The 12,630-nt window shown below is 41.3% G+C and overlaps 1 protein-coding gene across 1 annotated transcript in view; it reads left to right on the forward strand.

Annotated features, from left to right (window-relative positions):
• The window catches only part of MTMR9 (myotubularin related protein 9), a 26,323-nt gene extending 17,209 nt beyond the window's left edge, over positions 1–9,114 (forward strand). Inside the window, exons 7-10 of the mRNA XM_085306509.1 lie at positions 1,783–1,924; positions 2,527–2,747; positions 4,003–4,154; positions 5,016–9,114. Coding sequence (XP_085162635.1) covers positions 1,783–1,924; positions 2,527–2,747; positions 4,003–4,154; positions 5,016–5,179 — 679 coding nt within the window. The 3' untranslated portion in view covers positions 5,180–9,114. The remainder of the gene's footprint in view (positions 1–1,782; positions 1,925–2,526; positions 2,748–4,002; positions 4,155–5,015) is intronic.
• Positions 9,115–12,630: the final 3,516 nt, after the last annotated feature.

The following is a 12,630-nucleotide window of genomic DNA, read 5'->3' on the forward strand; positions in this document are numbered from 1 at the left end:
GCAAGCAGAATGAAATGCAGTCTCACTAGTAAAACAGCATTACTGCATTAAAGCATGAGCTGCTGTGTCTTCTGAAAGCAGCAGTTGCCTTTTCAGTTATGGACTGTGCCAGGAAAGGATTGCTCTCGATCAATAGTTTTATCTGTAATTCTTTCCCCTCATGTACTATGAGAAAGGTCATTGATGTAACTTCTCTGGCCTGTTGGGGCAGTAGACAGCTTAGTCATTCTTAACCTCRGCTTTGGTTTATGTGTTTACCTGGAGTTGTGGCAGGACAGCCCAGAACTGCTGTCTGGCTAGCCTCGTTCAGAGCCAGGTGATAACATCTGAGCTGACAAGGATGCTTCAGCTATACTGGCCCCAGGGAGGGAATGGTGGGAGAGATCTCTGCWTTACTTTAAAAGTTTGGGGCCAGGAAGATGAAAGGTTACGATAGCGTTATGCTAGCGTGTGCCGCTCTGGGCAGTACTTAGATTTGACAGTTAACCTTTGCAATTGCRCTCAGAAGAATTGCTAGGAAGAGGCCTCTTGATCTCTCACTGCCTCGGGGAGAGGGAAGGTATGTGAAGATTATTTCATAGAGGCATTCGTATTGTTTTAGGTGTAGAGTTATGGATGAAGATGTTGCCATGCTTAAGGTATAGATTTGTTTGCTATTGACTTCAAAAAGCAAATTCCATTTGCAGGGTTACTTGTTTGGTGGATTYCTCTTTTTACCGCACTTTGCAGCTTAGCTTGGGTCTCTGCACAGTAACGTATACAACCTGCAATTAATTTCCTTTCTAAGTGTAAGGATTTTCTCAAGAAGTAAGACATTGTGTCAAAATTTGAGAGGAATGGRAGGGATGAATACCATTTAATACCATCCAGTCTTTGTTCAGGAGTACTTGACTTKTATCCAAATGCAGCCTAGGATGCAGGGAGAAGGGAGGGGATCCATTGTCTTGGATGGTGACCATGGCACTGTGGGGAGTGACAGCATGTGGCACCCTAGCGATGTGCAAAGCCTTCTTGCCCTCGTGTCTCTGGCCTCCCTCTGCTTCTCACATTATTCTGCTGATTCACCTGTGCTGGCTGGTGAGTGAGAAGCCTTTGGGCTTGGCTCTCTGACATGTTTCCTTGATGAGCACAAATAACTCTTCTGCCTTTCTGGAGACCCAAGTTCTCYCTGCCTTTCTGGAGACCCAAGTTCTCCCTTTTATCTCTTTACTGAATGGGCTTATTGGCTTACTTTTGTTTGCAGTAAAATCCAATTAAGGTTCAAATGCAGTCAAGCCCAGATGTGCGCAAGAATCTCCTAGTACTGTTCTGCAGAGCATCTAGCAGGACCAATGCAGTTGTTTATGGGACTATTTTAGGGCACTAGTCAAAATAATAAATGGCCCAACCAAATCTGGAGATTTGTCCTTTGAAAATAGAATAGAAATAAATAGAAGAGGTACCAGCTCAAAAYAGTGAGCTTCACAAAAAGATTTCCCTGTATCTCTTCAGTGCACATTGCAGAGAGTCTGGATTTTTCAGGATGTCTAACCAAAAATGAAACCTTGAGTAATAGCTCTGATTAGTGTTGGTGAGGATTCAAGAGGAGAAGGTATTATCCCTGTATTTAGTGTGGGAATAAGCTTAAGGGATGAAAGAAGAGGTGAAGACCAGCCAAACCTCAGCATTGTYGAGGTAGTGACATTGGTGTCCATGAGATGCATTGGTATCCATTAGGATGCCCACATCCATGAGACGTATTATGCTCATTCACACTCTTACTCCTTTCTGCCCTTCTCATAGGGAAGGTGCATCAGTTTTAGTTCATGGGACTGAAGGAACCGATTCTACACTCCAGGTAACCTCTCTGGCACAGATTATCCTGGATCCAAGGTGCAGGACCATACGTGGCTTTGAATCTCTTGTTGTGAGAGAGTGGCTTCAGGTAAGAAATGCCTTTGAAGTAGCAATATATGTATGTACAAAACGCCAAGCTATTTAAGTAACWTTTGTATTGAGAAAGAGTTTGGGAGGCAGAAAATAGGGTGGAACTTGTTGCAACCCTGCTTAGTGTGAACGGCCCTTGTCCTAAGGAGTAAAATTGTTACTGAATCATTTGTTCCTCTGGCACTCCATATAGCCTCTGCCTCTTATGGTGTTTGTTTTGGTTTGGGGGAATTCTGTTTTGTGTGCACTTAGTATTGACATCTCTTTTGACAACACTGATCAGACTAAAACATAACACTTCAGTTCCACTCTTTATACTCTCACARCAAATGTCCTCAATCTGTTTCTTCAGAGAGCCTTCACCGGTTCATTCTTGGTAAAATTCTGTGATAAAATGCAGTGCGACTTACATAGCTGGAAAACGGCAGTAAATCTGGGCAATTTGTTGTGGGATACTTGACCAAACTACAGTTGTAGAAAAGAGTAATAACAGCAGAGAAGATAAGAGCTCTATGGACAGAAAAGGCTCTGAAGCTTTTCTGCTAGCTGTATTCACATCCCATTACGCTGTGTGTGATGCTCCGATTTTTATTTTTATAGGCTGGTCACCCTTTTCAGCAGCGCTGTGCCCAGTCAGCCTACTCGAACAGCAAGCAGAAATGGGAGGCCCCAGTGTTTCTCCTCTTCTTGGACTGTGTGTGGCAGATCCTTCGTCAGTTCCCTTGCTCTTTCGAATTCAGCGAACACTTCCTCATTATGCTCTTTGAGCACGCTTACGCTTCGCAGTTTGGGACATTTCTGGGCAACAACGAAAATGAGAGGTTGGTGAGGATAACCTGCTGAAAACCCTGCATCTAGCAGGGAAAAGGTCTCTTGGTTTGAAAAAGGGCAGGGGTGCTTATGTAGTCTCTTAGAGCATGGGTAAGGTTCTCTTGCTATGTAGTAGCCTGCCCTACTGTTAGGGAGCTTCACCTTTTCCAAGAYAGGAGCATCCTGCAATAGATGACAGCTACCAAAGGAGGTTTGAATTTCTCTTTTGAACTTAGTTCTGTTCTCAGGCCTGCGAATTCCAGTAAGACTTGTAGATGTTGGGGTCTCCTAAACTGAAGATAACTGAGTGGAAGGGAAAGTAGAGCTGATAATACAAATAGACAAAGATAGCTTAAAACTTCCTAGAAACCTCTCTGCCCTTAAAGTAACCTCTGTTTAGAAGAGACTCTTCTGTCTTCTGCAGGGCTGCTCAGCTGCTCATCTGTAAAACTAAATTTGACTTAGAACCAATAAAACCAAATCTGAAAGAGCATTGAATGTTACATGTAATAATCTGCCTGTCACATTTAAATATGTTTGCCTGTGAGCAAAGAACTTTAAAGTCTAATGTTAAGCTTGTGTTGTCTGAAGTATTCATARGGATGGCAAATCTTCCACTTGGGTGGCAGTTCAATTTGTTGATGCAAGCAGACTGAATTTTGCCAAAATCTAAGGAGCAGAGACCCTTGTGTAGCTTGGAGATGGGTTTAACCCAGAATAATAGCACTGCCTTCTTCCTGTGCTCTGATGTTTTCTGCCACCAGAGGGAACTAATCAGGCATGCCTATTGTGCACTTCCAGCAATAATACTGCTTTAGTTTACCCTGAGAACTGCATTGTCATCCTTTCTTGATACAAATTTACCATCCCTCATGGCTCTGCTTTGACAACAGCATAATTAGTTCCTTTCATAATTTAGTTCCTTTCAAAACATGTCAGACCATTCYAGGAAGATTGCAAATTTCTTTATCTGAACAGAAGACAGGTAACTCTYTCCCAATTTACAAATGTTATTATCCCCATCTCTTCTTTGGAATAAATTGTAATGGGCTGGGTTGAGTAAATTGCTTTAGGATTGCACCATTCCAGGGTCATGTTGGTGAGGTGCTGTTGAATGGGATTAGCTTGAATTATTCACCCTTGATTTCTCTAGGCTAGTAGCACATGGGAAAGCTTGTGATATTTTAATTTGCAGGGTTCTGACAAAGCAAAGTGAGTTTCTATAGTTTCAATGTGAAAGCTAATTTGGTCGTATGTGTTTGTTAGGTCTAAACTGAAGCTGCAGCAAAAGACTATGTCCCTGTGGTCCTGGGTGAACAGGCCTCAAGAACTGAACAAATACAAGAATCCTCTCTTTGAGGCCAACAGTCTTGTCATCTGGCCCTCTGTTGCCCCGCAGAGCTTGCAGCTCTGGGAAGGTAAGCCAGACTTGTATTTTCTGCTATGTGTAATGTATATTTAGTGGCTACTTATAAAATTTAAATGTTAACTCCTGTTGTCTCTATTTCATGCTTAGTCTGATGTCTCAGCTGATGGTAGTATGGTTCCATTTGAAATCTGAGAGCTAGATTACAGAATACTTAAATTCTTGTATCTGTTCCATTCTAGACTTGCTGCGTTGTGGGTTGGGTTACCCAGCATCTGTAAATAGCTCCCTAGTACAGTTCTACTTCCCCTGTCCCTTCCGACACAGTTATGTGCTGTGTTGTGAGGCTCAGCTCAGTGCTGCTTAACATTGTCCCTTCTTGTACACGCTTGCTCTCACGCTCTCTCAAATCTTATTTTTAAGTCTTTCCAAGGTATGTAGTCTATGTATAGCCTAATCTACGTATGTTTTGTAGGCCTCGGGTTTCTGTCCTGTATAAACATAGACTTGTTTCTCCTTAACCCACCTATTGTCCAGGATAATTGGTATATTGTAGCTTTGCTGCTACAGAAACTTTATTCATCTTTTATTGGTTGAATAGTTAACTAAAGTAAAGCAGGCAGGCTATCATTGCAGGTTCAAAACTGAATAGGGGCTTGGTCTGATCGGTTCATGAGAAGAACAAAGGAAAACAAAAGAGATTTTTTTTTTCATGATTAACAGTATTTAAGAGGAAATGGTGAACCCAGAGAGGTGACTCAGTACTTCAAAGTGGTGTTTAGGGGAGAAGCTGATGGGAGAAAAAAGCACGGATTGTATGCATGCTGCCTGTAAGAGCTGAGGGAGTATAAATAGCACTTCCATTTTGTAACAGAGAGCCTCTTAATACTTTGCTCTCTCTCTGGGCTTTCAGGTGTCTTTCTTCGGTGGAACAGGTCTTCAAAGTTCCTCGACGAAGCCTATGAAGAAATGGTCACCCTTATAGAATACAACAAGCAACTTAAGGCAAAGGTTAATGCATTGAGGAGGAAGTTAGCAGAGCTGGAAACGGATGATCGGGTGCAGGAGAATCCATGAGCTTACAGGGCTTTGGACTCAGGTTTTTCCTTTCAACTCCTCTTTACACTAAAGACTAAACATGGAAGGTGCATGTGTTGCAGAGCCCTCTGATACAACTGATCCTCAGTCCTCTCACTGCTGAAACCTTCACTTCGCGCTATGTACACGTCCCTGCTGTTTGGGAGAGATCAGTTTTGTTTACAGAAGATGTACACAACCAGGCATAGTGTCCTCTCTTGGCAGCTTTTCTGTCTCTAATAAATTGTGTACAATGTCAGTATAAGCTGGAACTCTCACCTCTGTCCAACTCTGTATGGATGACCAGGATGGGCCAAGAGACAGGATGTCTCAAGTTAATGTTGGACCTTCTCTGTTTTTGTTGAACTCTCCAAACACTCCGTTTGCAGGAATAAAATACAAAGTTATAGATGGATAGATAAAGGCATTTTGTCTGAAAGCACCTTTTTTTCCCCAAGTGTAGATAAGGCAGCTTAATTCTTTAGTTTTCTAGAAGGTCTAGAACTTGCAGTTAGATCATACCATTTTCTACACRTTTATACAATACCTTCAGAAGCCTTCACATCTAACACTTGATTTTCRTGTTAAGCATTGGCTTGGGAATAGTAGCTTGAATACCAAACTGTGGCAAGAAATTTCAGTGCAATACAGAACTGAAGTAGGGATTCTGCTGCTAGTGTTTAAGCTGTGACCTTCAGGTGAAATTGTCCCTCATGTACAAATATCTTTCAACAGATAAACTTTTATTCCACCTGGAAAACAAAGAGGTTAAGTAGCTGGCAGAGGTGTTCACTTGCTGAGCAAAACAGTGACTTGGAACTGTCCTTTTAACTGGAGCTGCACTGCTCTCAAACTTCTGGTTGCACTGACTGTTTTTATAAATTTAAATAGAATCACAGCATTGCTAGGGTGCAAGGGCATGTACAGCAGCTCTTAATTAATGTACATCTCAACAAAACATTTTTGCTCCAGGTGAATTTTTTTTCATGTTCATACTAGGTATTCTATGTGCTTTGTGAAAAACAATCAAAAGCAAAAGATGGGAGTAGGACTAATTTAACATATCAGGTATCTTTTGCAGATTAAAAGGCTGTCACACTACAAAAATGCTTGCTTGTTTAGATCACCTTTAGTTGCTAAAACTACTTAAAGATACTAGAGATCAGCTTTTTTTCAAGTTAATGTATTTTTTAGCTGTTCTTTGTGTTTCTGTGGCTGCAATCTGCTTCTTTTTAAATTCAGATCTTTGCTGGAGATTTCCCCCCCACACACACTTTAAAAAGGCAGTCAAGAGTAGGTCTGAAATATTAACTCATCTAGACATTTTTTCAATTTGATTCAACTGGTAGCTATACATGACTGAGAAGATTTGAATTAAAACAAATCATGTGGCTGGGATTATTTTAAAAGTTGCTTACTGTTAGCTGCTTTCTTCTGAAATGAATGGAGCTTCATTAGGCCAATGTTGACCACTTTGGAAAGCGTTGAAATTCCCTTAGCCATGATATTTTGTGTTTTGGAGTGAAGATGCGTTTATTTAAGTTCTGCTTTCACAGAAATATGTGTGTATATATATGTATATGAGAATGGGTGGAATTTTGTCTTAGAAGTATCTGGAGAGTAATTGCCTGCAAAACTCCTATAACCTATAAAATGGGTGTTCCATGACCAAGGAAATAATTTATATAAAATTACTTGATAGTTGTTTTTAAATGCTACCTTAATGCCTTTTACTTCAGTCCTTGTTTCCTTAACTATTTTCTTCTTGATCAGCCTAAACTTGGTCCTGAAGTGTTGTTTGTTTTGGGTTTTTTTTCTTCTTTTTCATTCTCCAAAAGAGTTAACTTGCATAGTTTCATTTTACAAGGGCTGCTTTAAAAAGAGTTCCCCTTTAAACAGAAATAGCCTTAGGGCAGACAAATAATTTCCCTAGTCTTAATATCAAATTATTTTTAGATTTGGAGAAAGGTAGTCTTGTTTGCTAAATTTAAGATTGACATAGGGAATAGTTTTCAGGGCGGGGTAGTGATCTTTATTGTGTAACTGGGAGATGCAAGTTGGCCATACCTTCCTCCCACTGCCAAACCCCTGGTTTTGGAACTGTCTTCCAGGTATTTACAAGATGTAGGCCCTTGAAATTACAACTCGCTCTTTAAACCTATGGCTGTGTTGTCTGCACCTGCTTCGATGTAGAATTCCTGTTCAATTCAGAATTTCTGCTGTGCCTGTATGTCTGAAATGCACCATTACTAGTCAGATGAGAAGGATTCAGAAGGGAGTTTTTTCCCCCATAATAGACTATACGTAAAACATTTAAAGGTTATGTAATTTCCTAACATAGTAATTATATATTGAGCTAAATAATAGAGAAGCAAAGGGGTTTTTAGATCTAATTGCCTGACTGTTCTAGTCTCTAGTGCAAACTGTGTGCGTTTGAGGAAATTGGGTAACCAGCTGTGACAGCTAACAAAAGTCAGAGTATTCTTTGAGCTGGCATTTCATCCTTGACTTAYGTTTCAGGACTAAATCCACCTCTAAGTGATGTGTGTTTGCCAGRGCTTAGTGGTAGTGTGGATCACAGCCTTAAAGATAAAATGCTAGTGTAGTTCTGAACAGTGAGAGTAGCTCTTTCCTGCTTCCTCTGCCATACTGCACCTTTATTCACAACTAAGTGCAAGACTTGGAGGCTTACGTTAACTTCCAAATAGTCACCTTCCTGAGATGCTGTCAGGAGCAGTTCTGCAACATACTGCATGTGCTAGAGTTAGGGTAGGATATTTGGACCCTTGCAGGTCCTCCTGGAAGAACACAGTTCCCAGACCTTTTTTGGTAGCCTATTTACATGTTCCCTTTTGACCTTTTCATCCCCAGTGCCTTCCAGGCTYGAGTCTGGTGGCTGCTGATAACACACACTGGAGCCCTCCAGTTCTTCACTTACCTGCCTGTCCACAATCTTTATTCACATACTTAAAGCTAATGATCAGCTTGCTTCCTCTTAGAGAGGGGGTTTTGCTGGACTCTTTGCCTCACAGTGTCACTGACATGCTGCTTGCAGGTTACCTGCACACGTACCTGAGCTGTAAGCGTTGTGGTAGTGCCCAACTCTGGCCCTTCAGCGTGGCGTTGCCTTACGCTGTTGCCGAGACACCTGCTTCTCCTCTTTTGCACGTGGCTATTCATGAAATAAACTGGACATGAAGTCCCCTGAAAAACTCTTGGAGTCGGTCAATGTGGACACTGCCATTTACCAAAAAAAAAAAAGGGAAGAGGAACTAACTTGCACAGTTTTCATAAACACAAAGGGAATATGTACCTTCAACATTTTGATTGTATTGCTCTAACTCTTGAATGTGGTGATCTGTTGAAGTGCACTATTGTCCATGTTGCATATTATATAACTTAAATTGCACTGTATAGCATATTGGCGTTTCATGTATGCTTTGCTAAAGCCTTGGAAAGTGCTATCATGTACAGATTCCTGTACAAGGGAAAAATGTCTATACTAGCAATTCTACCTTTTTTGTAACTGTGTGACATTGAATAGCACTGAGTGTAAAGTCATGTGTATTATATATCTGTTACCTAGTTCAAAATTCAGTGGAGTGCATTTCTGTCCAAACATCTGGAATTGCTAATGGGACTTGGCTGCTGCTTTAAACTCGATTTAAAATGAAATAAGTAACAACATTGGGACTTGTGTGCTGTTGTTAGAAGTATGCTGTATGTGTACAGAATCCCAGCCACTGCGGTGGTGAATGTATCACAAAAAGGTAACAAATTTAGGAAAAAAACTATAATGGCTGAAGTTGTTTAGCCATTTAGGGGAAATAACAGATGTAAAATGCTGTAAACTTTTGCTGTAGACTTGTTGAGAACACAGTGGAAACGTCTGTCTGAATTAAAATCTTGAAGACTAAAACAGTTCTTAAATTACAGTGTGGGATCAGTATTGCCTTCCTTTTCAGGTGATGGGTGTGAGACTTGGGTGTAAGCTCTTGCCTGAAACTTTCGGTTCTCTTCAGCTTATGTGCATTTTTCTCATACAATTTATTATGGGCTGTGGGTGGTAGAAAGTAGGTTCATGCTTCGGAGCGGCATAAAAAGGAAAAAGTTTTAACGGAGTCTGTGCAGGCTTTGCAGGGCTCTGCTCTGAAAGCTTGGTCCTTCAATAGCAGTCAGCTCTGCTGGGAGCTGTTGTTTTGCCAAAAGGCATGTCAGGGATAAACAAATCAGTTAACTGAGATTTTATGCTTGTGTTAAACTCTCTAAAGGAAGAAAGGTAGATTCCCTCAAAGAGAGTGATTAGCGCTTAAAGGAAAACCTTGTAAGAGGTCCATCAGTGGAACTGGGGTTCTCTGTTACCTCTTGCTTTGTAGTGGTGTATTTGGCATTGCCGTGCAAAGTGGTGGTGTTGAGGAGACAAGCAGTTCTCAGGAAACTGAGGTTGTGAACCACTGGTGAGATTCCTCCTGCCTGGTGTGTRAATACCCTGTGAACTGCTGGGCCATCTGTCTCCCTGTGGCATCACTGATGGTCTCCATCTTCCAGAGGAGTGATGGAAAATTTGTGTGGCTTTTGGCTTTTCAAGAGATGGAGACTCTGGGTCTCAGTCTTGCCCTGTAACTTGTGAACACAGTGAAGAGTGCTGTGGGTTTTGGTTTGAAAAGATGGATGTTCACTCCGTATTTGTGCAAAATGACTCAAAGTCCAGGCTGAAGCAAAATGAGTCTCTTTTAAAATATTTTTTTGCTATTAAAAATTAAGCTCAGGCAAGGCAGCCCAATTTGGTTTAAACYTAGTCATTTTTCTCCCTCTTCTCCAAAAAGCATCTGATCAAGAATCTAAATTTCTTTTTATTTAATATTTCTTCTTAAGACCAATAGTTTTTTGGAGGTTTTAGAGTGAGAGTGTTTCAGTTGAACTAGGGTGAGAGGACATCATTCATTTTGCAGTTTAAAGCTTCATGTRTGGAGGCTCTAGAGTGTTTAAAAGGCATAAAACCATTTGTTGGAATCAAACTGCAATAGACATCACACATGAAAACAATCCCTTTAAGGAGCTTGTACTGTACTAAAAGGCTGCTCAGGACAGCTGTGATGGGTTCCTTTAACCCAGATTATCTGCAGATAAAAAGTGGCTTTGGATTCAAGGTCTATAAATACCTGATRGGAAGGAATTAAGAAGATAGGTTCTTCTCAGTGGTGACAGGAYAAGAGGCAATGGGCACAAACTGGAATGCAGGAAATCTTGTTTAAAATCTTTTGGGGGAGAGGGGAGGGTGTGGCAGGTGACGTGGAGGAACTCAGATGCTGGTACAGGTTGTGTAGAGAGACTGTGGAGTCTCCATCCTTGGAGATGCTCAGAACCTGCTTGGACATGGTCCTGATCAACCTTCTCTAGTTGACCCTKCTTTGAGCAGGGGGATTGGGTTAGACAATCTTTAGAGACAGCTTCCACCCTCAGTGATCCTGCTATTCCTGGACTGATCCTGGGTTGAATTCTAGCTTGGCTTTCCAAGCCTTAATCCCCAAATCTCACTTTACAGTACAGATCAGCAGCTAGATGAGGTTTCACCCCTTTCTAACCTGTTCACCAACTTGGAACAGACTTCAGAGTARAGAACTTCAAGGTGATTACATTCCTATAAGTTTTGCAAGAACAATTAGCCTGGTTGAGATGTTGAAAACCTGTTAACCCACAGGGATGAGGTATGCGCAAGCTCACCTTCTACTGAAAAATGAGTTCCTCTGGCTGGTGATGATAGTGTAGCATCCAAATTCCAGCATCTTGTACACGCTGCAGCATGAACAGGTGCTGAGGGAGCTGAAAGCCAGAAGGCTGTGGCTGTAGGTATTTCTTACTGAAATGTTTTTGTTTAGTGCTGTTCTAGGGCTATTACCATGCTGCAGTTTCCTGCAAGCAATGACACAAGAGAACGAGGAGAAGCTACCACTGGACCCTGAATGTGGCTCAGAGAGATGTGTGTCTAGAGCTGGACCGTGCTCGGTTGTTCGTGGTTCCTTCTGTTGTGTAAATGTCAGGGCAAGCCTGTGGCATTTGTCTTTCAGAGCCAGAAATGATGATCCTTTGATGTTGCAAGAGTGTGGCTGATTATTTCGGATCACTTTATGTGATGCTACAGGTCACACTACTGGAGGGTTTGCTCTTAGAGCTCAATATCTGCTTCCTCAGTATCTTAGAAAGTACTGGCAGAAAGCTTGGCCACTACATAAAAAGAAGAGGAAAACCCCGTTTCTCATATAATACTTTTTTTTTTTTTTTTTTGATAATATCTGGTTGCTAATCTAGTGAGTAAACCTTCCACTTGGGATAAAAATCAAGAGAGAAGATCCAAAGTTGCTGTTGGCTTCCTGTGGGGAATTTACCAGGTCAGTGAAATACTTTCAGTGTTTGCTTCTGCTGYTTTGGGGCAAAAGCTGTTTTTGTGCTTGTTAACACAAACTGAATTGAAGCTCTTTTTTTTTTTCCTTTTTCTTTTTTTTATGGACTGTTGCTTACTTTTTAGCTGACCTTAGTTATCTTAGGTCACAGCTGCACAGGTAAGCTCCTCTRCTGTAAATGCTCAAGGTTTAACATTGCTTTGCAGTGTGAAGACAGCTGGGAGGGACCCAATGTGAGGGACATCATAAGAACTAAATGCCCATTAAGTTGACTAATTGTCTTATTATGGTAAAGTGCATTTCATTTTAGTCCAAAAAATACTGAGCATGGTTAACAAAATTAGGTTTGCGTCTTATAGCAGCTGTTATGTGCAAGGGCCACTTGACTCACAGCTGTGTGTTATTGCCAATAGCATTATCCCCCTTGAACTGTAAGATGAAAAATTGAAAGCACTTTACATAGTGTTAGTGCTACAGATCCCCCTGAACTGATATGTAATTTGGAGTACTTAATTTGAGTAGCTAAAAGCTGATTTATTTGCCTYAATGTAAAACAGAAGCTAGTAGATCCTGATTTAAAGGGTAGGCATATTTGCAACCACTGATCTTACAGCTCACCAGAGGAATGTCTTCTGTCCAACAAGACTCCAGGAGTTTTCAGTACCTACTTTTCCAAGCATTCAAGCATGCTTCGCAAAGCTGTGATTTTTTTTTCTCCTTTCTCATAAGAAATGATCTCAATGGTTTAAGCTTGACATGTGTGTCTAGGATATAAATCTTCACACAAGGAAAACATATCGGAGGAGGAGAGCCTTCTGTGAGGAGGTGGATAATCAAAGGCTTCCCAGAAGATGCTCCTCACGGAGATGCAGATCCAGGGTTTGCGCCATGCCAGATGWGAGACAAGCTGGGCTAGACACAGTGCAGTAGGTAACTACCTAATCTATGGTAATAGCTTATGTGTGGAAGGCTGTAGGTTGTAATCAGGAAAGGCTCTTAGCCTTTTTGCAAGTGGCTTTTCTGAAGGGGCATGAGATACAGGATACAGAA

This window comes from Rhea americana, unplaced genomic scaffold (genome assembly GCF_003343005.1).
Source record: "Rhea americana isolate MKP2758 unplaced genomic scaffold, rheAme1 scaffold_240, whole genome shotgun sequence".
NCBI lineage: Eukaryota > Metazoa > Chordata > Aves > Rheiformes > Rheidae > Rhea > Rhea americana.